Source organism: Microcaecilia unicolor, chromosome 4 (assembly GCF_901765095.1).
Source record: "Microcaecilia unicolor chromosome 4, aMicUni1.1, whole genome shotgun sequence".
NCBI classification, from domain to species: Eukaryota; Metazoa; Chordata; class Amphibia; order Gymnophiona; family Siphonopidae; genus Microcaecilia; species Microcaecilia unicolor.
Window position 1 is genome coordinate 353,239,636 of NC_044034.1, and position 27,721 is coordinate 353,267,356.

Below are 27,721 nucleotides of genomic sequence, written 5' to 3' on the forward strand. Positions count from 1 at the left end.
AAAGTTCCTCCGATTCGCTTTCAATTTACCACACTGCAGCTTCATCGCATGCCCCCTTGTCCTAGTATTTTTGGAAAGCGTAAACAGACGTTCCACATCGACCCGTTCCATTCCACACTGTTTATTTAAATGGGAATTTTTGACCTATGATTATAAACTGGGCTTATGTGTGTGCAAATCCACTTGCCCACTGGCATTACAGTCATTGTGCTGGCCCTACAAGGTCTTTTCTCCCACAGCATGAGTGTTCATTATTATACATTTAAAAATTAAAAAAAATACAAGGTGTGAAAGCTCACTGTTGTGAGTTTTTGTAAGCAAATAATATAACCTAAACAAAGGTGGGCCAGGGCCTACCCACCATAGCCGCCGAGAGGGGGGGCAGGGGGGACAAAATTCCCTGGGCCTCCAAGGGAGGCCCGGCGCCACAGTCCCACCCACCCTCCGTCGTCGACCGTCTGCCACCGGGCCGGGCCCTCTGCATTAAAATCACAGCGTCTCTCACCTCCGTGTGAAAGCGCTGCAGGCAGCAGCAGATCGCCTCCCTTCGGACTTCCTTCCCTCTCTGTGTCCCGCCCTCGTCTGACGTAACTTCCTTGAGGGCGGGACACAAGGAGGGAAGGAGGGCTGAAGGGAGGCGATCTGCTGCCTGCAGTGCTTTCACACGGAGGTGAGAGGCGCTGTGATTTCAATGCAGGGGGCCAGGCCCAGGGGCAGGTGGAGGGGGTGAGTGGCGGTGACCTCGTGGGGGGTAGAGGGGGGAGCGGCGGCAACCCTGGGGGGCAGGGCCTTGCCCTGGGCCCGGCCCAGTCTCTCGACGGCCCTGCTACCCACTTAGGGCTTAGGCCCACCCAAGGATAGCACATATTTAGCAGTAGCTGGTGGGGATCCCAAGCTCCACTAGCTGAAGACCCCCCTGATGGTAACAAAAACACTCCACTCCACAATACCAGCACCTGCTGCAGACTGCCGAAGTGGAAAGAAGCTGAAATATTATTTCGGTGGTGGATTGGGGGGGGGGGGGGAAGAACATTTGATGTCCACCTAATTCTTGCCTAGGCCCACCCAAAATCTGTGGTCTGGCTACGTCCCTGATACCTACTGGACTATCTTAGGGGTAATCTATGCATGCATGATATTAATCTTTCCAAACCAGCAGTCTCTTAGGCCCTACTTGGAGTATTGTGTACAGTTTTGGAGGCCGTATCCTGCTAAGGATGTAAAAAGACTTGAAGTGGTCCAGAGACAAGCGACGAAAATGGTATTGGGTTTGCGCCACAAGATGTATGAAGATAAACTGAAGCTGTAAACCCTGGGGGCCCTTTTACTAACAAGAACTGTAATACATCACCTCTTACTGATATTCAAAATGTCTTCTCCCTATGCTCATCGCCTAATTCACTTAGATCATCTATATTCTCCGTAATATACAAATTGCATTTATACTCTGAATTGACGTGCTATTAATCTATCTATCTAATCGACCGGGTCATCAATATTCTTTAGGTAATTCTAACCGCCTCTTTTACTCTGTAATGACGATCCATTATGTTAGTCACATAATCCATTATGTTAAACCGTGTCTCTATGTAATATCAACTGTACCTTTTTACTCTGGAGTGGCAAATGCCACAAAGGAACATTGTAAGCCACATTGCGCCTGCAAATAGGTGGGAAAATGTGGGATACAAATGCAGCAAATAAATAAATAAATAAGCGATAGTAAGCATTAAGGCACGCTAAAAGCACAACTGTGGGATTCACTCAGGCGTCCCATGGTAGTTCTGGGATCGGTTCGTGCAATCCCGCGCTACAAAATATAACATTTTTTTGTGTTTGGGGGTGGAGATTAGACAAGCTCTGCGCTGATCTGCAAATCGCCACGCGCTGCCAATTAGCGTGAGTTTTGAGCGGGAGCCTTTATCACCTCCTAAATAGATGGCGGTTAAGGGCTGTCGCACTAATGGCCGCGCATTAATTGGGAAATCAGTGCACGGCCATTAATGGAAAAACAAAACAAAAATTGCAGCCATTTTACCACCATGCTAAAAGTGGCCTCAGTGCGTGGAAAATTCACACGTTAAAAATAGCGCAGGCCACTTTTTAATGAGGCTTAGTAAAAAGGGTCCCTAAATTTTGTACTTGAGGCAGTGGGGGGTTAAGTGACTCATCCGAGATCTCGGCAATGGGATTTAAACCCTGCTTTCCCAGGTTCTCAGCCTGCTGCTGTAACCATTAGGTACAGCTAATACAGATAAGACATGACTGGGTATTAGCTGTACCTAATATTGGGTAACTCAACAGTAAACTAAAAGCTAGCAGAGCCGAAGCTTGTGGCCATCTGGAAACCTACCAAAAACACTGATAGATAAATCATTTTATGGTTGCCAGTAACCTCAGGATTTCTGTAACAGTGCTGCCGAACATCACTGTTCCAGGGCCGCCGAGAGGGGGGACTGGGAGGCAAGATTCCGAGGAGGGCTCGGTGCCACAGTCTGTCTCTCTGACAGGGTCCTGGCCCACAGGAGCAGGAGAGTGACAGACTGAGGGAACAGCAGATGCAGGAAGGTAAGGGGTGGGGACAGTGGCTGCCCGAGTGAGGGGGAGCGGGGGCGGCGGCCCTGCCCCGAGCCTTGCTCTGTCTCTTGGCAGTCCTGTGAAAGATGTGGACTAGGGAGGTAAGGCTGACTGAAAGTCAAGTTTTAAAGTACCTGCATATTTTGTTTAATGTGTTGTATTACTTTGGCGAATACCAGACACAGCGAAGGTGATAAATGACACTAGGTCCAACAGTAAGGTGTAAAATTAGACTTTATCAGGCAGAATTAAGATTAGTGTGGTGTGCATTGTATTGATTTTTTTGGTACTTAATTCCCTGGAGTGTATACAGGGCTAGATTCGATGTATGGTGCCTAAAAAAAATCAGCGCTGAAAACTACCCATGTAAGCAGTATTCTATAAGCCGTGCCTAAAGTTCGGCGCGGTTTATAGAATAAACACTTAAGCAGGAGTTACGGATCAAGAAAGGGATCTGGGTGTCGTCGTCGATGATACGCTGAAACCTTCTGCTCAGTGTGCTGCTGCGGCTAGGAAAGCGAATAGAATGTTGGGTGTTATTAGGAAGGGTATGGAGTCCAGGTGTGCGGATGTTATAATGCCGTTGTACCGCTCCATGGTGCGACCGCACCTGGAGTATTGTGTTCAGTACTGGTCTCCGTATCTCAAAAAAGATATAGTAGAATTGGAAAAGGTACAGCGAAGGGCGACGAAAATGATAGTGGGGATGGGACGACTTTCCTACGAAGAGAGGCTGAGAAGGCTAGGGCTTTTCAGCTTGGAGAAGAGACGGCTGAGGGGAGATATGATAGAAGTGTATAAAATAATGAGTGGAATGGATCGGGTGGATGTGAAGCGACTGTTCACGCTATCCAAAAATACTAGGACTAGAGGGCATGAGTTGAAGCTACAGTGTGGTAAATTTAAAACGAATCGGAGAAAATTTTTCTTCACCCAACGTGTAATTAGACTCTGGAATTCGTTGCCGGAGAACGTGGTACGGGCGGTTAGCTTGACGGAGTTTAAAAAGGGGTTAGATAGATTCCTAAAGGACAAGTCCATAGACCGCTATTAAATGGACTTGGAAAAATTCCGCATTTTTAGGTATAACTTGTCTGGAATGTTTTTACGTTTGGGGAGCGTGCCAGGTGCCCTTGACCTGGATTGGCCACTGTCGGTGACAGGATGCTGGGCTAGATGGACCTTTGGTCTTTCCCAGTATGGCACTACTTATGTACTTATGTACTTAGAGAGGCCGCATGTAAATTTAGGTGCTGCCATTTACACCAATGAAAATGTGGTGCAAATGCTCATACCTAAATTTACACACAGAGCTCCCATATTCTGTAATTGCATGCGTAACTCAAAGCCACACCTTTGTTCTGCCCCAAAATGCCCATGACCCTCCCATTTCCATACCCCCGTTTTTGGACTGCCTGTAAATTTTAGGCACAAATCCCATGCCTAAATTTACGTGGGTATGTCCCAATTAAATCCATTTAGTGCCTTATGTTTGTTAAAAGAAGAGAACTTTCTTTTGATTTCCTGATCTGTAAATCTTATTACTTAATGACTGTATTACACTTTGCAGTATTATAATATCTGTATAAGTATTAAAACCTAATAAAAATTATAAATCATAAATCCATTTAGTGCCAATAATTGCTTGTTAAAAAGCCAATTATTGGCACTGTCTCATTATTCTATTAAATTGTGCGCACAAATCAGGAACATGCGCAATTTTTGGTGACCTTTATAGAATCAGGGGGGGTGGCATGCATAACACCAGTAGTAACAGACAGGGCTGTGGAGTCGGTACACGAAACCTTCGACTCCAACTCCTACTGATGTTAGGCTTACGTTTATTGTTTATATGGTTGGCATGGTGGAGACCTGACAACCAGTGTTTAAGCATAGGTAGGGTTACCATACATCCGAGAGACACCACTGGGCCTGAGGCAAAAAATGCGGCCACCCCCTAGCTGCTGCTGCCCCCGCCCGCCAGCTGTCTGCTGCTGCCACCACACCCCCATCTGGTTCAATATTTCTCTTCTTTCCTTCCTCCCCTCGGCATTATTCTGGCTGCGGGTAGCAACAACAAAGAAGCAACTTACCTCTGGCTGGCCTTCGACGTGTTTCCTCTGCTGCGTGTCCCGCCTGTGGGGACACAGGAAGTTGTGTCAGATGAGGCGGGACAAAGCAGAGGGAACATGTCCGAGACCAGATGGAGGTAGCGTGCTTTCTTTTTTAATGTTGCCAGTACTTGCAGAAACACTGCCGAAGGGAGGGCACTTATGTCCAGGCCCCTCTTGGAGGTCAGGCCCAGAGGAATTTTGCTCCCCCCCCCCCCCCACACTCCTCTCTGTGGCCCTGCCAGGCCATTTCCGGTGACCGGCATTGAATACCCGGGTTTTTTTCAGGCAGTTTAAACTTAACCGGCCAAGTTAATAATCAGTGCTGGCCAATTAAGTTTATAGTGGCCAAAGATAGGATTGCTATTTAGGTGGTCCGATTTGGCTGTTAAACTTAGCCAGCAATGTGCTGAATATTTGTGGCTAGCCAGTTATATTGCATGCCTAGAGATCTGCGCCAAAATTGATTCATAACAATATGCATAACTTAATTGTCTTAACAAGCTAATCAGCGTTGATAAAGGGAAAGGGAAACGGGACTTGATATACCGCCTTTCTGAGGTTTTTGCAACTACATTCAAAGCGGTTTACGTATATTCAGGTACTTGTTTTTGTACCAGGGGCAATGGAGGGTTAAGTGACTTGCCCAGAGTCCCAAGGAGCTGCAGTGGGAATCGAACTCAGTTCCCCAGGATCAAAGTCCACTGCTCTAACAGCTCTTATCTAGGAATAATGATAACTAATTGGCAATATTTAGAATTTACATGCACAACTCACTAAGCGCATTCTGTAATGCAGTGCGCCTAACTTCTAACGTGTGCCGGCAAAAAGAGGTGTGGTTATGGGTGGGGGAAAGGGCGTTTCGTGGGCATTCTGAAATTTATGCACGTAGTTATAGAATATGGCCTGATGCACCCAATGCACTGGGATTTATGCCACATTATTAACTAAGTATATTCCATATTCCGCTCCTAAATCTAGGTGCGACTTATAGAATATGCTTAGTCGGCACTGATTTCCGTTCTGATTTTTTAGGCGCTATATATAGAATCTCCCCTTATGTGCTAAGTGGTAATATTCAGTGAACAGGACCGCCGAGAGACTAGGCCGGGTCCGGGGCAAGGCCGCCCCCCCCCCCCCCCCCGCTGCCGCCCCCCACCACTGCAGTCCGCGGCCTCACCTGCCTGCCTCCATGGCTCCGGGCCCCCTTCATTCAAAGCAGCAGTCGCAGATCGCGTCTCTTCTGGCCTTCCCTCCCTGTGTCCTGCCCTCGTCTGATGTAATGTCCTGTTTCCGAGAGGGCGGGACACAGGGAGGGAAGGCCAGAAGAGAGGCGATCTGCGACTGCCACTTTGAATGAAGGGGGCCCGGAGCCATGGAGGCAGGCAGGTGAGACCGTGGACTGCAGCGCCGGCGGCCTGGCCCCGGCGCCGGGCCCCCCTTGGAGGCCCGGGCCCGGGGAATTTCCCCCCCCCCCCCCCCGCCCCCACCCTCTCGGCGGCCCTGTCAGTGAAGATAACCGGCTATCTCGACTGAATATTAGCATTCAGACGGTTAAGTGCCATTTAACTGGCCAGGTGCCATTTCTGGCCGGTTAAATAACGCTGACTTTTGGCCTTATTATTTACTGGCTAAATTAAGGCATGTTGCAAATGTTGATATAACGCTATTAAAAATTTGTCCTTGAAGATATCTTCTTTGTTTAGCCTGTTGGACAGAATGTTTCAACACTGATTTCTTGCAATATACACAGAGAGTCAAGTGGCAACTACTTTAAACCAAACAGAGTATCATGTTTTCTTAGAAAAGAAAGTCTTGTACTGTGAGTCATGAAGACTGAATAGTTGAGGATGTGCAAAAATGCAGAGTGTCTTTTCGAAACCTAATCTGGGGAATCCACCGGCAGTCCTGCTTTCAGGATATCCATAATAACATACATGTAGGACTGCCGGTGGATTCCCCAGATTAGGTTTCGAAAAGACACTCTGCATTTTTGCACATCCTCAACATAGTAGATGACGGCAGAAAAAGACCTGCATGATCCATCTAGTCTACCCAACAAGATAAACTCATATGTGCTACTTCTTGTGTATACCTTACCTTGATTTGTATCTGCCATTTTCAGGACACAGACCGTAGACGTCTTGCCCACCACCCAAACACCAGCCCCGCCTCCCAATCTCGACTAAGCTTCTGAGGATCCCTTCCTTCTGAACAGGATTCCTTTATGTTTATCCCACGCATGCTTGAATTCCGCTACCGTTTTCATCTCCACCACCTCCCGCGGGAGGGCATTCCAAGTATCTACCGCTCTCTCCGTGAAAAAATACTTCCTGACATTTTTCTTGAGCCTGCCCCCCCCTTCACTCTCATATCATATATAATGGATATGGAGAGGTAAATTTGGATGCAAGGGAGGCAGTGAAATTCTCAGGACAGTCTGGAATCGTTGTGGGGCTTGGGTGAGAAACCTATTGTTGCTTTCATATTAAGTTAAAGCCTCTTATGTCTCCGGAGTACTTTGTTTGGGTTATCTATCCAGCAGCCGCAGATCTGCTGACAAGTATTAGCAACTCTATTACAGGATAAACAAGAATAAGACGATGATTTACTCACCAGCTTCAATGCATTCCGGAGTCAAGCAGTACTTGTCTGAGTCAAAGGTGATAAGCCCTTGGATAACTGAAAATCAGAAACAATAAACAACAAATGGAAAATATATCATTTGGAGGCAAAACCAAACCTGATACAGACCTGGGGAACTGAGGAACTGAGTTCGATTCCCACTTCAGGCACAGGCAGCTCCTTGTGACTCTGGACAAGTCACTTAACCCTCCATTGCCCCATGTAAGCCGCATTGAGCCTGCCATGAGTGGGAAAGCGCGGGGTACAAATGTAACAAAAATAAAATAGATACTATTGGAGATTCTACATGGAATGTTGCTACTATTGGAGATTCTACATGGAATGTTGCTATTCCACTAGCAACATTCCATGTAGAAGGCTGCGCATGCTTCTGTTTCTGTGAGTCTGACGTCCTGCACATACGTGCAGGACGTCAGACTCGCAGAAGCCTGCGCGGCCACATTGGTGATCTGCAAGGGCTGAATTCTACATGGAATGTTGCTAGTGGAATAGCAACATTCCATGTAGAATCTCAAATAGTAGCAACAGTGGAGGAGTGGCCTAGTGGTTAGGGTGGTGGACTTTGGTCTTGAGGAACTGAGTTTGATTCCTACTTCAGGCATAGGCAGCTCCTTGTGACTCTGGGCAAGTCACTTAACCCTCCATTGCCCCATGTAAGCCGCATTGAGCCTGCCATGAGTGGGAAAGCGCAGGGTACAAATGTAACAAAAAACATTTTTTTGAACCAGAAGCAAATCCAACTTGTCATACCTTAGCAGTGGTGCAGCGGGGTTGCATTAGTGAGTTTCCACACATTAACTGGATTCAGAACTGAAGTGAAAATTTAGGGTGCCGCATTTACTGCTCTATCCCTATGTCTGGATAAATGATTCGGTGTCTGCCTCATTCCTTCACAATTCTGACAAGGTGTTTTGGTAGCCTGCTGAGTTTAGCTGTTGCATTCCGCACTGCTTACTTTGCACTGCTATTTCTCGAACTCTGTAAATCGCTGAGATATTTGGCTTGGCCATGAATCAGCGATTAATCAAAACCCAAATAAACAAATCAAATATAAACATGATTACTACTACTACTACTTAACATTTCTAAAGCGCTACTAGGGTTACGCAGCACTGTACAATTTAACATAGAAGGACAGTCCCTGCTCAAAGAGCTTACAATCTAAAGGACACGTGAACAGTCAGACTGGTAGGGGCAGTCAAATTGGGGCCGTCTGGATTTCCTGAAAGGTAAGAGTTAGGTGCCAAACACAGCATTGAAGAGGTGGGCGTTAAGCAAAGACTTGAAGATGGGTAGGGAGGGGGCTTGGCGTAAGGGCTCGGGAAGGTTGTTCCAAGCATAGGGTGAGGCGAGGCAGAATGAGCGGAGCCTGGAGTTGGCGGTGGTGGAGAAGGGTAATGAGAGGATGGATTTGTCCTGTGAACGGAGGTTTCGGGCGGGAACGTAAGGGGAGATGAGGGTAGAAAGGTAGTGAGGGGCGGCAGACTGAGTGCATTTGTAGGTAAGAAGGAGAAGCTTGAACTAAATGCGGTATCTGATTGGAAGCCAGTGAAGTGACCTGAGGAGAGGGGTGATATGATGACAGATAAAGACCAGTTGACCCATCCTGTTCACACTCAAAAGATACATCCCAGTTGCTCACTGTAGAAGCTTGACCACCTGTACGATATAAGACCAACCCAACGCAGAGAGATTTGACTTTTTTGTTTGTTTTTGTTTTGTTTTTCACGTCATGTAACTGCACATCTCATCTTTCAACAGCCCCTTAAAGAAAGTCAGGAAAGTTCATGAAAGACCAGAAAAACAGTAATTTGAATTTAAAGGGTTCTCCTCAAAATTGGATCCCAGCTTCCCATTTAAGCATGGAGTCACCCTGGTGAATCATTTCTAACACTTGGACAGCATTACAGTTTCTAGAAGGTATTAGACAGAACGGTAACATTAATTTTACTGTTTCAAATGCAGAGAGTTGAAGGAAAACACCACCACCACCACTTAGACTTCAAGATTGAAAATAGTAACATAGTAAATGATGGCAGAAAAAGACCTGAACGGTCCACCCAGTCTGCCCAACAAGATAAACTCATTTTACATGGTATGTGATATTTATATGTATACCCGAGTTTGATTTCACCCTGCCTTTCTCAGGACACAGACCGTAGAAGTCTGCCCAGCACTGTTCCTGTACTAAAGTTCTGAAGCTAATGTCGAAGCCCCTTAAAATTTACACTCCAGCCCATCCATACCTATTCAGCCACGATCAGGGTGCAGACCATAGAAGTCTGCCCAGCATTGGTTTTACTCTCCAATTACCGGCATCGCCACCCAATCTCCGCTAAGATTCTGTAGATCCATTGCTTCTAAACAGGATTTCTTTGTGTTTATCCCACGCATGTTTGAATTCCATTGTTTTCATCTCCACCATCTCCCGCGGAAGGGCATTCCACGTATCTACCACCCTTTCCGTGAAAAAATACTTCTTGACATTACTCCTTAGTCTGCCCCCCTTCATGTCCTAAAATACTGCCCAATTTATACTGGTAGATGCATGTATTACAACCGAGGGGATTAGAATCCTCCATATTGCGAACGGTCATCCAAGTTTCATCAAGACCAACTCTTGTCCAAGTACCATACGACTCTCTATGTGGCCATGCAGAAAACACTGAAGGCTATCCCTGTATCTGTAGCTGACAGAAAAATAATTATGCTCCTCAGAAAAGATCATTCACAATAACAACAGACTTATTACAGTGAGTTATATGGTAGTGTTATGATAACAAAGTTGTTATTATGACCCAGCTTCCTCAAGGGAGACATGAAGCTAGAATCATTCTTTGATCTTATTTCATGGGCTGGTAAACTGTAGAAGCTCCTGGGGCAGCACATTTTCCTGGAATCATAGTAACATAGTAACATAGTAGATGACGGCAGAAAAAGACCTGCACGGTCTATCCAGTCTGCCCAAGAAATGTGCCACTTTTTTGTGTATACCTTACCTTGATTTGTACCTGTCTTTTTCAGGTCACAGACCGTACAAGTCTGCCCAGCACTATCCCCGCCTCCCACCATTGGCTCTGGCACAGACCGTATAAGTCTGCCCAGCACTATCCCTGCCTCCCAACCACCAGCCCCGCCTCCCACCACCGGCTCCAGCACAGACCTTGTAAGTCTGCCCAGCACTATCCCCGCCTACCAACCACCAGCCCCGCCTCCCACCACCGGCTCCAGCACAGACCGTATAAGTCTGCCCAGCACTATCCCCGCCTCCCAACAATCAGCCCCGCCTCCCACCACTGGCTCTGGCACAGACCGTATAAGTCTGCCCAGCATTATCCCCGCCTCCCACCACCGGCTCCAGCACAGACCGTATAAGTCTGCCCAGCACTATCCCCGCCTACCAACCACCAGCCCCGCCTCCCACCACCGGCTCTGGCACAGACTGTATAAGTCTGCCTAGCACTATCCCCGCCTCCCACCACCGGCTCTGCCACCCAATCTCGGCTAAGCTCCTGAGGATCCATTCCTTCTGAACAGGATTCCTTTATGTTTATCCCACGCATGTTTGAATTCCGTTACCGTTTTCATCTCCACCACCTCCCGCAGGATCACTTTGATTCATCTGTCATCTCCCTATCAACACAATCTCTCGGTTCCTGTTCACCTTTTCTTTTCAAGGCATAGGGAGACCCACACAAGGAGTTACCAAGGGGGTGAAAGGGAGCAAGAGAAACCGAGAAGTCACCGTCCTCTTGGATTGCGGAAAGTGTTAACAGAGATATCTGGATGGCAAAGGGTTAACTTTTCCATATGAAACTTGGCAACAATTTGTATATACTCTACTTGGGTCTCCAAGACACTACTTTTCTCATTAATCAATCTGTGCACCAAAATCCTATAAACAGCTTAACAAAGAAGGAATATGTCTGTGTAAGTGTGTAACTATATCTATCTATATCTATGTTTATACACACACACACAGTGGCATTCCTTGGTCGTCGTCCCAGTAGCGTAGCAAGGGTGGCTGCCACCCGGGGTGGGGAGGTTCGTCGTTGCACCCCCCCCCCCCCCGGGTGCAGCACGATGACACCCCCACCCCACCCCCGACCAGCTCCCGCACCCTACCTTTAAAAAGAATATCGGGAGGCGAGGCGCAGCGCCTCGCGCCTGCCCTGCACGTAAAAGAAATGTGGACCGTCTGGCCTTCTCTAGCTCTGTCTGTCCCGCCCTTGCGGAAATAGGAAGTCGCGTCAGCGGAAGTCAGGACAGATAGAGCGAGGGAAGACCCGACGGTCCACATTTCTTTTACGTGCAGGGCAGGCGCGAGGCGCTGCACCTCGCCTCCCGATATTCTTTTTAAAGATAGGGTGCGGGAGCTGGTCGGGGGGGGGGGGGTCGATTCACCAAGGGAGGGAGCTGGCAGGGAGCACCCCCCCTGAGCTGACACCCGGGGCGGACCAACCCTCCCCCCCCCTTGCTACGCCATTGTGTCGTTCCCCCCCCCCCCCCCCCCCCGGGTGCAGCATGACACCTCCTTCAGCGCAGCATCACCCCCTCCAGCACATTGTCCCCCCTCCGGTGCATCACCTCCAACCCCCCCCCCCCCCCCCCCGGTGCATTCTTCCTACCTGTTGGGAGCAGACGCGTGACTGTCGGCTCTGCTGGTTCCCTGCTCCCTCTACTGTTACTTCCTGTTCCGGTGCAGTATCCCACTCTAACCTGTGGTGGAAAGTGTGAGTACCCCCAACACCACAAAATACCTACTGAATCATCATATAGGGACACCAGCATGTATTAGGGCTATTGTAGAGGTGTATAGTTGCTATTCCTGGAGGGCTCACCATATAGTTCCTTTATATAGTTCCTTCCTTTCTGAATACACTACCAGAACCCTTATCCACACCCTTGTCACCTCTCGCTTGGACTATTGCAATTTACTTCTCACTGGTCTTCCGCTCAGCCATCTCTCTCCTCTCCAGTCTGTCCAAAATTCTGCGGCATGACTTATTTTCCGCCAAAATCGTTATACCCACACTAGCCCAACTCCTCAAGTCACTTCACTGGCTCCCTGTCCGGTTCCGCATACAGTTCAAACTTCTCTTACTGACTTTTAAATGCATCCATTCTGCAGCCCCCCATTACCTCTCCACTCTCATCTCTCCCTACATTCCTCCCCATGAACTCCGCTCACTGGACAAATCCCTCTTGTCGTCCCCCTTCTCCTCCACTGCTAACTCCAGACTTCGTTCCTTTTCCCTCGCAGCAGCTTATGCCTGGAATAGACTTCCTGAGCCTGTACGTCTAGCTCCATCTCTACCCTCGCCCTTAATTGTCTTGTCTGTCTGTATTTTTTAGATTGTAAGCTCTATTGAGCAGGGACTGTCTCTTTGTATCAGGTGTTCAGCGCTGCATGCGTCTGGTAGCGCTATACAAATGCTAATAATAATAATAATAATAGTATGGGTTACGATGTGATATGTACCTGGGACCTTTTATATGAAGTCCACTGCCGTGCCCCTAGGCTGCCCCACTGCTCTGCTGGGATGTCTTTGTGGCCAGTCTAGTAAGACTACTGATCCCAGACATCCCAATGGCTTGTTTTGGGATGTTTTTCTCTTGAATGTTTTTTTTTGTTTGAAAATGGCCTTTAAAGAAAGGTGCACTGAGCACAAATACATCTAAAATAGGGCAGTTTTCAAACCAAAGAGATAGACGTTTTTCTGGTTCAAAAATGACCATGTTAGGCTCTGAAATTTTGGACATTTTTTTGCAAAAACATCCAAAATCAGATTTGCATGTCATATGAAAATGCCCCTCTATGTCTGCTAACCACAAAAATATTTAAACAGTTTATTTATTTCCTTCTCCGTTTTTCTATTCCATTTTGCCAAAGCAAACGCAGAACTGATTACCAAAATAAATGCAAACCCAACAGGAAAGAGGGAAGAGTGTTTGCAAAAGTGCATTTCCATAGCAGGTTACATTCACCTGATATTTACTTAAGAACATAAGGATAGCCATACTGGCTCAGACCAATGGTCCATCTAGCCCAGTATCCTGTTTCCTACAGTGGCCAATCCAGGTCACAAGTACCTGGCAGAAACCCAAACAATAGTAACATTCCATGTAGAACCCCAAAGAGTAGCAAGATTCTAGAATCCCAAAGAGTAGCAACATTCCATATAGAACCCCAAAGAGTTGCAACATTCCATGTAGAATCTCAAATAGTAGCCACATTCCATGCTACCAATCCCAGGGAAAGCAGTGGATTCCCCCATGTCGTCTAGCAAAAGTAAATAAAAGCACTTTTACTAGTGGAAAAACAGTAGCTACACTTACTAACATATCAGTTTACAACACTATTATTTTTGCTGGGCACGGTAAACTGATACAATTCTTCTGCAGGTCAAGGTTTTTCAACATTCCTTTGGAATATCCATTATCCATTCTTGTAACAGCCCAGAACTGGCATGAGGAACAACTTATACAATGTAACAAGCAGAAATCACAATCGCATGCTCTCCAAATAGAACATACTCTCCCAGGAAGCTATTGAAACCAATCCCAAAACAGGCCAATATGTTCATAACTGGGTTCACTGAACCTATGAAAACAATCAGTGGGGTTGGTTGAAACAACCCAAAGATCATCCTTCAAAGGTAAAAAAAAAAAAAAAGCCACATTGATAGTAAAATCCACATCACCCTGCTCAAGAATAGCCAAAGGGTCCACCTCAGATTTTCCCCAGTGAACTAGGAGAAAATCTACATCTCCTGTTTAAAGTCTAATCAGACTTTCATCATCTTGATTATAATCCCAATAACTCTGACCTTCCCCCTTTGCCATCCCCTCACCCAAATAGAAAGGAACATGAAAGAGAGATGTACATGTGGTATGTGGAGGAGTAGCCTAGTCCAGAGGTGATCCGAGAAATTATAGACCGGTGAGCCTGACGTCAGTGTCGGGCAAAATGGTAGAGACTATTATAAAGAACAAACTTACAGAGCATATTCAAAAGCATGGATTAATGAGACAAAGTCAACATGGATTTAGTGAAGGGAAATCTTGCCTCACCAATCTATTGCATTTCTTTGAAGAAGTGAGCAAACGTGGATAAAGGTGAGCTGGTCGATATTGTGTATCTGGATTTTCAAAAGGCGTTTGACAAAGTACCTCATGAAAGACTCCAGAGGAAACTGGAGAGTCATGGGATAGTAGGTAGTTTTCTATTGTGGATTATCAATAGAAATCAAACAAAATAAAACATGGAAAAGAAAATAAGATGATACCTTTTTTATTGGACATAACTTAATACATTTCTTGATTAGCTTTCGAAGGTTGCCCTTCTTCCTCAGATCGGAAATAAGCAAATGTGCTAGCTGACAGTGTATATAAGTGAAAACATTCAAGCATTACTATGACAGTAAAATAGATACCATTGGAGATTCTACATGGAATGTTGCTACTATTGGAGATTCTACATGGATGGAATGTTGCTATTCCACTAGCAACATTCCATGTAGAAGGCTGCGCAGGCTTCTGTTTCTGTGAGTCTGACGTCCTGCACGTACGTGCAGGACGTCAGACTCACAGAAGCAGAAGCCTGCGCGGCCACATTGGTGATCCGTAAGGGCCGACTTCTACATGGAATGTTGCTAGTGGAATAGCAACATTCCATGTAGAATCTATAGAAATCAAACAAAATAAAACATGGAAAAGAAAATAAGATGATACCTTTTTTATTGGACATAACTTAATACATTTCTTGATTAGCTTTCGAAGGTTGCCCTTCTTCCTCAGATCGGAAATAAGCAAATGTGCTAGCTGACAGTGTATATAAGTGAAAACATTCAAGCATTACTATGACAGTAAAATAGATACCATTGGAGATTCTACATGGAATGTTGCTACTATTGGAGATTCTACATGGATGGAATGTTGCTATTCCACTAGCAACATTCCATGTAGAAGGCTGCGCAGGCTTCTGTTTCTGTGAGTCTGACGTCCTGCACGTACGTGCAGGACGTCAGACTCACAGAAGCAGAAGCCTGCGCGGCCACATTGGTGATCCGTAAGGGCCGACTTCTACATGGAATGTTGCTAGTGGAATAGCAACATTCCATGTAGAATCTATAGAAATCAAACAAAATAAAACATGGAAAAGAAAATAAGATGATACCTTTTTTATTGGACATAACTTAATACATTTCTTGATTAGCTTTCGAAGGTTGCCCTTCTTCCTCAAATCGGAAAATCTCATTTCTTTTTTTTTTCTTTTCTCCCCCCTCTCTTCAGCATTGCACTACTGTTATTCTGATGTACTTTCTCCTGCATTGTACGCCACATAGAGCCCACCTTGGTGGGAATATGTGGGATATAAATGTTCACAATAAATAAATTAATTAATTAATTAAAAGATAGAAAACAGAGAGTGGGGTTAAATGGTCAGTATTCTCAATAGAGAAGGGTAGATAGTGAGGTTCCCCAGGGGTCTGTGCTGCAGTGGCGTACCAAGGGGAGGGCGGTGGGGGCGGTCCGCCCTGGGTGCACACCGCTGGGGGGGCACGCCTGTCCTTCGTTCGTTCCATGCTCCCTCTGCCCCGGAACAGGTTACTTTCTGTTCCGGGGCAGAGGGAGCATGGAACAAACGAAGGAGAGGCACGTGCGTGGCACCCCCCCAGCAGCGTGCACCCAGGGGGCTTTCTTTCGCGGGGGGTGTCCTTTCGCCGGGGGGGGGGGTCGCGCTGCATCCGGGGGGGGCGGGGCGCAGGGCCGGTCTTAGCAAGTGCGGGGCCCTATGCAGACCAATTTGGTGGGGCCCATCCTAGCCCCGCCCCACCCTAGCCCCACCCCCCACCTAGCTCTGGCTTTGTGTAAATGGAACTGCAGACCATGACATGGATTTTGAGATGTCACAAGAATTATGTGATATACCTACCAACTGACTTTTTGGGAGGGCTTTTTGCCCATGAATATGAAGGATACTAGATTTATCTAGAAGAGCTGTAGCCTGGATAGCTGTTCTGCATATATATTATGAACAACACATGAACGGGACTATGGCTACACAACTGTTTAACTAACGGAGTTTTTCCATCACATTACTATTATTGTTTTAACTCCTACTCCTAAAAACCTGCTAATTACTGTCCAATTGCATCTATTCCCTTATTGGTGAAAATAATGGCAGGGTATATTGTTAAATTGCTTGATCTGGAAAAATTATAGTACAGAAAATAGCTGCACAGGGTAAATCTTTATTAAGTCTAGGTCAAAATGCGATTGTTATACAATGCAGTCTATCCCATGCGTTCAATTTAGTCGACCACGGGATTTTATTATTTAGGCTAAATGAATTAGGTATCGCTGTCTGGTAGCATATTATCTTGGTTCCATGGTTTTATTATCCACCTTATAGAAAAGCTAATAGTCATCATACCTGGCTTGCCTTTGAATGGCAGTGCAGGAGGCAGTGGTACAAACTTGCTCCAGCTGAGCAGCTCCACTTCACTTTATTTTATTTTAAGTCAACTCGCACCAGGCACCAGCGAGGGCGATGGCTCACCTCCAACCAGGCTCCAGCTTTTCCCTTCCCGCTCAGTGACTCCCGCCTGCCCTCTCGGAAACAGGAAATACCTCATCAGAAGGAAGGCGGGACATTGAGCGGGAAGTGAAAAGCTGGGGTGAGCGGTCGCTGCAATTCTGACTGTCGGGGGGCCGGGGACCATCGCTGCAAGCCTGCAACTGTCTGTCGGGGTCCGGGCCGTCGCTCCTACTGTCTGTCGGGGCCGTCGCTGCAACTGTCAGGGTCCAGGGAGGCGGGAGCTGACGACGGGCTCAGCGGTGGATGGGCACCGGACCTGTGGCGGAAGCGAAGCGGCCGAGCGAGATCAAATCATGATGTGGACTGAGTGGGGGTCGGTCGGAGAGGCAGAGTTGAGGCACGCCGCGCGGGACCCCCTTAAGCGCGGGGCCCTATGCGGCCGCCTTGGCCGCCTCTGCCTAAGACCGGCCCTGGCGGGGCGCATCGGCGATCCACCCCGGGTGTCAGCCCCCCTAGGAACGCCACTGCTGTGCTGGGGCCACTACTATTTAGCATATTTATAAAAGATCTAGAGATGGGAGTAAATAATGAGGTGATTAAATTTGCTGACGACACAAAGTTATTCAAAGTTGTTATGAGACTGGACATCCAAATGGTAGATGATGTTTAATGCAAGCAAGTGCAAAGCAATGCATGTGACAAAAAGGAACCCAAACTATAGGTACGTAATGCAAGGATGCATACTAGGAGTCATCAACCAGGAAAGGGATCTAGGTGACATTGTTGATGATATGAAACCCTCTGCTAAGTGTGTGGCGGCAGCTAAGAAAGCAAATAGAATGTTAGGTATTGTTAGAAAAGGAATGGAAAAGAAAAATGAGGACGTTATAATGCCTTTGTATTGCTCCATGGTGCAACCACACCTTGAGTATTGTGTGCAATTCTGGTCACCACATCTCGAAAAAGATATAGTGGAATTAGAAAAGGTACAGAGAAGGGCGACGAAAATGATAAAGGGGATGGGACAAATTCCCTATGAGGAAAGGCTAAAGTGGCTAGCGCTCTTCTGCTTGGAGAAAAAACAGCTGAGGGAAGGTATGATAGAGGTCTATGAAATAATGAGAGGAGTGGAACGGGTAGACGTGAATCGCTTGTTTATGCTTTCAAAAATACTAGGACTAGGGGGCACGCAATGAAGTTACAAAGTAGTAAATTTAAAATGAATCAGAGAAAATATTTATGCATTCAACGTGTAATTAAACTCTGAAACTCTTTGCCAGAGAATGTAGTAAAAGCAGTTAGCTTAGCAGGGTTTTAAAAAGTTTTGGATAGCTTCCTAAAAGAAAAGTCCATAGACCATTATTAAAATGGACTTGGGGAAAACCCACTGCTTATTTCTAGGATAAGCAGCATAAAATGTATTGCACTGTTTTGGGATCTTGACATGCACTTGTAACCTGGATTGGCCACTGTTGGAAATAGGATGCTGGGCTTGATGGACCTTCGGTCTGTCCCAGTATGGCAATACTTCCATTCTAATGTTCTTAGTGGTTGGAGCATCCAGCTGTTAACCAGTGAATCTATGTTCAGATCCTACTGTTGTTCCTTTTGATCTTGCAAAAGTCACTTACGGGGTCTTTTAGTAAGCTACAGTCATAGGAGCCAACTTTTCAAAATTATTGGGGGTGCTAAGCTCAGTGGAAATAACCCTTCCTTGGACACATACAAGGAATTTTCTCAATATTGGGGGTGCTGAAGCACCCACAGCACCCACAGAATCGGCTCCTATGGCTACAGTAACATTTTTAGCTCACAGTAGAAATCAGCTGGTAATAAATGCCGAGATGCCCATAGGAATATAATGGGCATCTCGCTGTTTACCGCCAGCTGATTTCTACCACAAGCTAAAAACGCTATCTCAGCTTAGTAAAAGACCCCTTTAAGCTTCCATTGCCTCAGATACAAGCGTATGTAAACCCTCCAGGGACTGGAAAATACCTAGAATACCTGAATGTAACTCAGTTTGAGCTAAATACAAATAATTATAATAATAGATAATTACTTCAGCTTGCTGACTTTAAAAGATGAAAGAAATTCATTCGTTTCTAACCTGAGAAAAGAAAGGATTTCAAGAGGCTTTGCCATTTGGTCTATTTATTTATTTATTAGGATTTATTTACCGCCTTTTCGAAGGAATGCACTCAAGGCGGTGTACAGTAAGAATAGATCAAACATGAGCAATAGGCAATTACAGCAGTAAAAATATTCAAGTAACAATACAAAGTATGGCATGGTATACTACTTAATAAAAATAAAAGAAGTGGGAATAAAAACCAGGTTTATCCAAAAAAACGGAACCAAACTAAATGTTAAAAATCCAACAAACAATATTTATTAATTTTCTTTAAAACAGAACTCATGAATATATTCTTTAAAAAATGAGTTGACACAATGTTGTGTTTCGGCCTAGTGGCCTACATCAGGAGTCCAATAGAGATCAAGTGAACACTTATCTCTGTAGAGATTGTTGAAATTGCAAAACCTGCTCCTGCCACGCTGCCTCTGAGACCACCGCCCTCAGGCTGAAAATAGTGCGGCAAGTCGTGCACAGTCATTACACCCCCCAGGCTTGTCCAAATGCACCCGAATCCGAAATTGAAATTCCCTGACCGGATAGTCTCTACAACCCTGAGAAGCGCGACCCACCAGACCACGCCCAGCTAACGGTCTTGCAGGTTGCGCTTCTCAGGATTGTAGAGACTATCCGGTCAGGGAATTTCAATTTCGGATTCGGGTGCATTTGGACAAGCCTGGGGGTGTAATGACTGTGCACGACTTGCCGCACTATTTTCAGCCTGAGGGCGGTGGTCTCAGAGGCAGCGTGGCAGGAGCAGGTTTTTCAATTTCAACAATCTCTACAGAGATAAGTGTTCGCTTGATCTCTATTGGACTCCTGATGTAGGCCACTAGGCCGAAACACAACATTGTGTCAACTCATTTTTTAAAGAATATATTCATGAGTTCTGTTTTAAAGAAAATTAATAAATATTGTTTGTTGGATTTTTAACATTTGGTTTGGTTCCAGTTTTTTGGATAAGCCTTATTCCCACTTCTTTTATTTTTATTTATCCCGTGGGATCTACTGAGTTCTCCACGTACGTGGATTCTCTTTAGATGACATACTACTTACAATGACAACACAATATCTACTAGAACATTATAATTGGTAGTGAAGGGTAAGGCAAAGTTGTAACATATAGATGAGTAAGAAAGTAGGAAGAATGTGAAAGTAAGGTGACTGATTTGAAGAAAGTTGCACATGAGGTCAGAGAGATGGTTAAATATTATCTCAGTTAGGCTAGGAGTGGATAAACATGTCCCACTGCAGTATGTGCAGCCCGAGTCAATCCTTGTGTGTGTGAGTGAGACCAACAAGTTAGTTACTTCTTCCGTTAAAGGCTTGGTTGAAGAGCCAAGCTTTCACCTGCTTCCTGAAGTAGAGATAGTCTTGTGTTAAGCGGAGCCTTTCAGGCAATTCATTCCAGAGTGTGGGGGCTACTCCGGAAAAGGCTCGCTTGCGGGTATCACATCGTGTAATGTCTTTTGGAGAGGGTGTAGTTAGTGAAAGTCTTTGGGAGGGCCTTAGTCTATAGTAGCATTTATTTATTTATTTATCTATCTATCTATCGATAACTTATTATACCACTTTACCTGACCAAAGCAGAACAACATTGTTTACAAACTAAAAATAACAATTCAGAAATAGAACTTCATTAGTGAAATAGGAAAGAAACATGCAGACCAATAAGAGACAAATGAAATACATACACAGGTACGGGGGGAAACATTCAGATGCACCAAGTCCAATCCAGTCAGGTGCCGTAGGCCTGATGAAACAGCCATGACATAGTAACTGATTTGAAACGTATTAAAGACATTTCCCCTTGAATATCTTTTTACGCAGAGAATTCCACAGGGTCGGGGCCATACAGTAGAAAGCACCTTGCCTTGTACTTTCTAACTGGGACATACGAGGCCTGGGTAAGATCATACTATCATCATTCAGGGACCTAAGAACACGTGTGGGCATACATGGGATAGTAAGGGAAGACAGATGGGGGGAAGGCGCATCCGGAAAGCCCTAAAAGCCACCATAAACTTTATACGGTATTTAACAGGAAGCCAGTGAGATCATTTAAGAGCGGGTGCTAAGTGATCCGACCTACATAGATTACAAAGGAGACAAATGGCAGTGTACTGCATGATCTGTAATTTTATTTTATTTATTTATTACATTTGTATCCCACATTTTCCCACCTCTTTGCAGGCTCAATGTAGCTTACATAATACCGTAAGGCAATCGCCAAGTTCGGTAGGGGACAAGTACAAAAGATGTAATGGTGGGATAGGGAAGATAAGATTCAGTCACGTGGGGTTAAAGGTAGGAGGGTTTGATAATGTCCAATACGATCTTTGATAGCGAGGTGTTGCAGGATTGAGGCATTTAAGTTGGGTCAGTCGGGTATGCCTTTCCGAATAGGTGAGTCTTTAATGATTTCCTGAATTTTAGGTGATCGTAGGTTGTTTTCACAGCTTGTGGCAATGCGTTCCACAGACGTGTGCTTATGTAAGAGAAGTTGGACGCATGGGTTGTCTTGTATTTTAGTCCTTTGCAATTAGTGTAGTGGAGATTCAGGTTAGTTCGTGATGAACTGGTACTATTTCTGATTGGGAGATTAAGAAAGACTTTGTGACACCCAGATAGATAATATTCCAGTAATCAATCTTTACAAAAAAAAAAAAAAACCCACAAAGAGTGGAAAGAACACAAAAGTCCCACAGGGTAGATGAAGTCAAAAATCAAGAAGTGGGAACTGGATCAGGCTCTTCAAAAACAGATTCAGGATGTCCAACAAAAATTATAGGGGTTCTTTTACTAAGCCGCGGTAAAAAGTGGCTTGCGGTAGCGTAGGCGCGGGTTTGGGGCACATGCAGAGAAATATTTTTCAGCGCACGTACCAAAAATGCCTCTTTTCAAGAAACTTTTCCAAAAATGGACGTGCGGCAAAATCAAAATTGCCGCATGTCCGTTTTGGGTGTCTGACCTTACCGCCAGCCATAGACCTAGTGGTAAAGAATCTGCGCAGTAACGACCTGTGTGCATCCAAAAATAAAAAATATTTTTCAGACGCACGTATCAGACGCATGCCAAAAATGAAATTACCTCAAGAGGCACGCGGCAGTCGGGCGGTAAGTTCATTTTGGCACGCGATGGGCACACACATAGACGCTTACCCAGCTTAGTAAAAGGGCAACACAGGTGTTTATTTAAGCTGACTGGACACGGTGCCATATTTCGGTACATAAATGCCTGCCTCAGGAGTCTCGGTACGTGTAGTTGGCAATCGCATTAGTCCTTGGTAATGCATCTGTTGAAATGAACCTAAGTTGGTCTTTAAAAAGACTGTTAGTGAAAAAAGCAAATAATGAATAGCCTATAAAATGCGTCTGCTTTTTCACTAACAGTCTTTTTAAAGACCAACTTACGTTCATTTCAACAGAAGCGTTACCAAGGACTAATGCGATTGCCAAGTATACACACCAAGACTCCTGAGGCAGGCATGTATGTACCGAAACATGGTGCCATGTCGAGTCAGCTTAAATAAACACCTATAACTTTTCTTTGACGTCCTGAGTCTGTTTTTGAAGAGTCTGATCCAGTGGCGTAGCCACAGGGCCATTTATGGCTCAGGCCCACCCAACAGTAGCACATGTTTAGTGGTAACTGGTGGAATCCCAAGCTTTGCCAGCTGAAGATTTCCCCCTAATGGTAACGAAAACGCTACTCTCCACGACACCGGCACCTGCGCATGCTCAGTTTTCAGTCCATTCCAGCTGCCAAGGTGGAAAAATGTGTCTTCCCACCAGCTGAGATTTTTTTTTTGGTGGGGGGGGGGGGGAGAACACTTGGTGCCCACCCAATTCTTGCCTAGCCCACCCAAAATCTGTTATCTGGCTTCGCCCCTGAATCATCAGCATAGCCACATTGCAAGTACTGCTTGATTACCGTGCTATTAGCACGTGAGCCCTTACCGCTAGGTCAATGGGTGGCAGTAAGAGCTCAGGCAGTAAGTAGCCACATTTGATTTTAGCGCACGGCCATTTACTGCCCCATAAAAAAGCCTTTTATCCCCAGCCGTGGTAAAAATGAGCCCAGCGCATGCCGATTTCACGCATTTTACTGCAGCTTAGTAAAAGAGCCCCTAAGGTGCTAATTGCCAAATTAACACATTTGTTTTTAAGGGTTTTTCTTTTTTGGTTTCTGCAGGCGTTATTATTACTGTAGAAAACCGGCAAAAAAAATCTAAAAGAAAAAGCCTCAAAACCAAATGCACTAATTTTGCAACTAGCATGTCTTAGTAAAAATACACCGGTATAGCATGCCCACACATAGAGTATACAGGGGGTGTAAAAATGCATACATTATATGTGCTATATTTGTGAAAATACAGTAATAATGATTACCGCCGGGAATGCCCACTCCCCGCAGTAGAAAATAGAAAAATATATTTCCTACCATGTAAAACAGTGTGCGTCATCTTCAAAATTATCGCTGGGCACCCGCGCTACCCCTGTGGTAGTGTTGATTCAAAGCACGTTAGCCCTACCGCTTAGTAAAAGGGCCCCTTAGTTATAGTGCGCAGTTTATCACAGTGGCGTAGCCAGTATGGGGCCACCGGGGCCTGCGCACCCGTAGATTTGCCCCTGGACCCCCCCTGCCGATGACCCTCTCGACCCCCCACCACCACCGTCGCCTACCTTTGCGGGTGGGGGACCCCAACCCCACCAGCCGAGGTCCTCTTCTTCCCAATCCCGCGCAAGGCTTTGTTCTAGTCTGACGTCCTGCACGTACACGTGCAGGACGTCAGACTAGAACAAAGCCTTGCACGGGATTGGGAAGAAGAGGATCTCGGCTGGCGGGGGACCCCAACCCCCGCCAGCTGAGATCCTCTTCGTCTCAATCCCGCCAGCAAAGGTAGGCGACGGCGGGGGCGGGAGGGGGTCGAGAGGGTCGTCGGCAGGGGGGAGTCAAAGTTGGTGGCGGGGGGTTTGGCAATGGCAGGGAGGGGGTCAAAGTTGGTGGCAGGGGGGTTCGGCAATGGCAGGGGGGGATCAAAGTTGGTGGCGGGGGGTTCAGCAATGGCGGGGGAGGGGGGTTCGGCGGCGCCGTGGGGGGGCTAAAATGTGCCCCCTCACCTCGGGCTCTGGACCCCCCTCCCGCCGAAGTCTGGCTACACCCCTGGTTTATCGACTCCTACCCTAGCTGATTTAATAATCTCTCTGAGCTCACGTGCAACTTTCTTTAAGTTAGTCAACTTATTTTCTAACTCCTCTTACTCTCTTACCTATCTAAGGGGTCCTTTTACAATGCCGCGGCACAAGGGGACCTGTGCTGGCATCGGCACATGTTTTTGATGTCCACCGAGGCCCCCTTTTACCGCAGTGGGTAAAAGGCAGGTCTTTGGGGGTTTTTTTTCAAGAAATGGCCTTGCGGCAAGTGCTTCACTTGCCACACAGCCATTTCGGAGGGGAGCACTTACCACCACCAATTGAAGTGGCAGTAAGGGCTCCTGCACTAGCCCGGCGGGTACACACTGGCGCTACAAAAATTTTAATATTTTTGCAACACCGGAAATGGCGTGCATTGGGCGAAGGAACTACCGCTGGGCTGCTGTGATAGCCCGGCAGTACTTACCGTTTTAGCAAGTGGTAAGCCCGCATCAAGCTTACCGCCACTTCGTAAAAGGACCCCAATCAGGGGAATTTTCAAAAGAGAAGGGCACCCAACTTCCGACACAAATCAGGATATGGGCGTCCTTCTCTTGGGGTCTCCCAAATCTGCATAATCAAAAGCCGATTTTGGGCGCCCTCAACTGCTTTCCATCACAGGGACGACCAAAGTTCACGGGGGCGTGTCAGCACCATACCGAAGGTGGGACAGGGGCCTGATTAAGAGATGGGCGTCCTCGGCCAATAATGGAAAAAAGAAGGGCGTCCCTGACGAGCATTTGGCTGACTTTACTTGGTCCATTTTTTTTTATGACCAAGCCTCGAAAAGGTGCCCAAACTGACCAGATGACCACCGTAAGGAATCGGGGATGACCTCCCCTTACTCCCCCAGTGGTCACCAACCCCATCCCACCGCAAAAAAAAATTTTAAAACATTTTTTGCCATCCTCTATGCCAGCCTCAAATGTCATACCCAGCTCCATCACAGCAGTATGCAGGTCCCTGGAGCAGTTTTTAGTTGGTGCAGTGCACTTTAGGCAGGCAGACCCAGGCCCATCCCCCCCTACCTGTTATTCTTTTGCTGGTAAATGTGAGCCCTTCAAAACACACCCGAAACCCACTGTACCCACATGTAGGTGCCCCCCTTCACCCCTTAGTGCTATGGTAGTGGTGTACAGTTGTGGGGAGTGGGTTTTTTTTTTTGGGGGGGGGGGGGGTTGGGGGCTCAGCACACAAGGTAAGGGAGCTATGTACCTGTGAGCAATTTGTGAAGTCCACTGCAGTGCCCCTTAGGGTGCCCGGTTGGTGTCCTGGCATGTGAGGGGGACCAGTGCACTACAAATGCTGGCTCCTCCCACAACCAAAGGGCTTGGATTTGGTTGTTTTTCAGATGAACGTCCTCGGTTTCTATTATGGCCGAAAACCAGGAACAACCATCTGTAAGGTCGACCATCTCAACATTTAGGTCGACCATCTCTAAGGTCGACCTAAATGTTGAGATTTGGGCGTCCCCAACCGTATTATCAAAACGAAAGATGGACGCCCTTCTTGTTTCGATAATACGAGTTTCCCCGCCCCTTCGCCGGGACATCCTTAGAGATGGGCGTCCCCGTTCGAAAATGCCCCTCTATATGTTCCATCTTTGCTTATACCCTACGCTGTCTATTAAAATGTTCTATTACGTATTGTGTTGACCTTGTAAGTAGTATACCATGCCATACTTTGTATTGTTATTTGAATATTTTTACTGCTGTAATTGACTATTGCTTATGTTTGATTTATTCTTACTGTGCACCACCTTGAGTGAATTCTTTCAATAAGGTGGTAAATAAATCCTAATAAATAAAATAAATAAATTATATGTGTGGGCACGTTATACCAGTTTATTTTTACACAGACTCTCAATTTGCATGCGTTATACATGTGGGTGCATTTTATATGCGTAAAAATACGGTAAGTGCGAGTTAAAGTGTACACAGCCACACAGCATAAACATTTCCCCAGAACCTGTGACCAAAGCCAGATGATACACGGCTGGAAGGATCAGCACAAAGCATTCCTTTAAGATGACATGCCGTCAGCTGTGAAGAGGTTCTACCTGGCTGACTTTGCAATGAAGTCGAGCTGAAATGCAGTCGCTTTGTGCTTTTATTATGAGACATTAGAATTAGTTCTATCTGCTCAGGTCGTACAAGGCTACCACAGTCAGGGGCCCTTTTACAAAGGCGCGCTGAAAAATGGCCTGCGGTACTGTAGACGCGTGTCTTGGGCGCGTGCAGAATCAATTTTCAGCGCACCTGTAAAAAAAATGCCTTTTTAAAAAATTTTTGCCAAAAATGGACATGCGGCAAAATGAAACTTGCCACGCGTCCATTTTGGGTCTGAGACCTTACCGCCAGCCATTGACCGAGTGGTAAGGTCTCACGTGATAACCGGACGGTAATGGTCTATGCACGTAAAATGCCAATTGCCGCCCGTGCGCCAGAAACTAAATATATTTTCCGGCGCGTGTAGCGGACACGCGTCAAAAATGAAATTACCGCAAGGGCCACGCGGTAGCCGGGCGGTAACTCAAGATTGATGTAGGTCGCTCGTAGGCGTCTACGCGGCTTAGTAAAAGGACCCCTCAATGCCCTGGTAGCAGAGCTTTCAACTTACCCAGTAAGAGTATCACACCAAGGATACCGGCGACACATATGAAGACAAAAAGTGCTACTCGAGTTAATTGATTAGCAAGGTTTCTGCTGCCAGGCTTGGATGAATTCCCCATCGCCTCTGCTTCCATGGTTCCAACTGAGATGGGCTCAAAGGGGGATCCACTTGAAATCTGGTTCACTTTCCCCTCCACAGTTCCAGCTAGTCACAGCAACCTCTGCGGAGTGCTCCAGCCTCTGGCTTTCTCATTTAGAAGTTCAAAATTCTGTCATCAGAGTCTCTCCAAAGCTCGTTTCCCAGTGAGAGAAGACGAAGAAAAAAAATCACACTGTTTTCTTTAAGTTTTTGTCAGTAGAAACAAGCCGTTCTGTTCGACTGGAACTTGGCAGGGCAGATGTGGAAGTATGAGGGGTGCTCAGCCGAGTTCCTTATGAGCTAACTACATTTCCTCAAGAGTTCAGCACATGTAGCTGGACAGCTGTCTCCGCTGCTTGATAGGATGATGTTACAATCACATATCTCAAAAAGTAGTTTTAAATATGAACTGAGGAGTTTGGAAAGATAGGATGCAGCTGGAAATATTTCTTTTACAGCCCCACAAAGGACTTATCTTTAATCACCATGCCTCAGAAATGACAAACTCTTTTCAGTGTGCAAAAGCTTTTTAAACTTTTGCAGGGATTCCTGGGACATCCTGTAAAATCTTATTTTGGGAGGTTTGTGCGTGGCCCTGTGCCAGAAATCAGAGTCATGTTTTCATGTGGCAGAGCATGGCAATTAAAACAGCCTACATGTATTTATTTTTTAAAAACACATAAGAAAAACAGAACAAAATTCACATCCTCCCGGGGGTACTATGAATTTTAGCTGAAGACTTTATGTTGACAGTCAGTGAATG

At 46.1% G+C, this 27,721-nt stretch overlaps 1 protein-coding gene across 1 annotated transcript in view; it reads right to left on the bottom strand.

Annotated features, from left to right (window-relative positions):
- The window catches only part of PHEX (phosphate regulating endopeptidase homolog X-linked), a 207,021-nt gene extending 179,587 nt beyond the window's left edge, over nt 1–27,434 (bottom strand). The window contains exons 1-2 of the mRNA XM_030202253.1: nt 26,827–27,434; nt 7,305–7,370 (exon numbers count right to left, since the gene is read on the bottom strand). Coding sequence (XP_030058113.1) covers nt 7,305–7,370; nt 26,827–26,953 — 193 coding nt within the window. The 5' untranslated portion in view covers nt 26,954–27,434. The remainder of the gene's footprint in view (nt 1–7,304; nt 7,371–26,826) is intronic.
- Nucleotides 27,435–27,721: the final 287 nt, after the last annotated feature.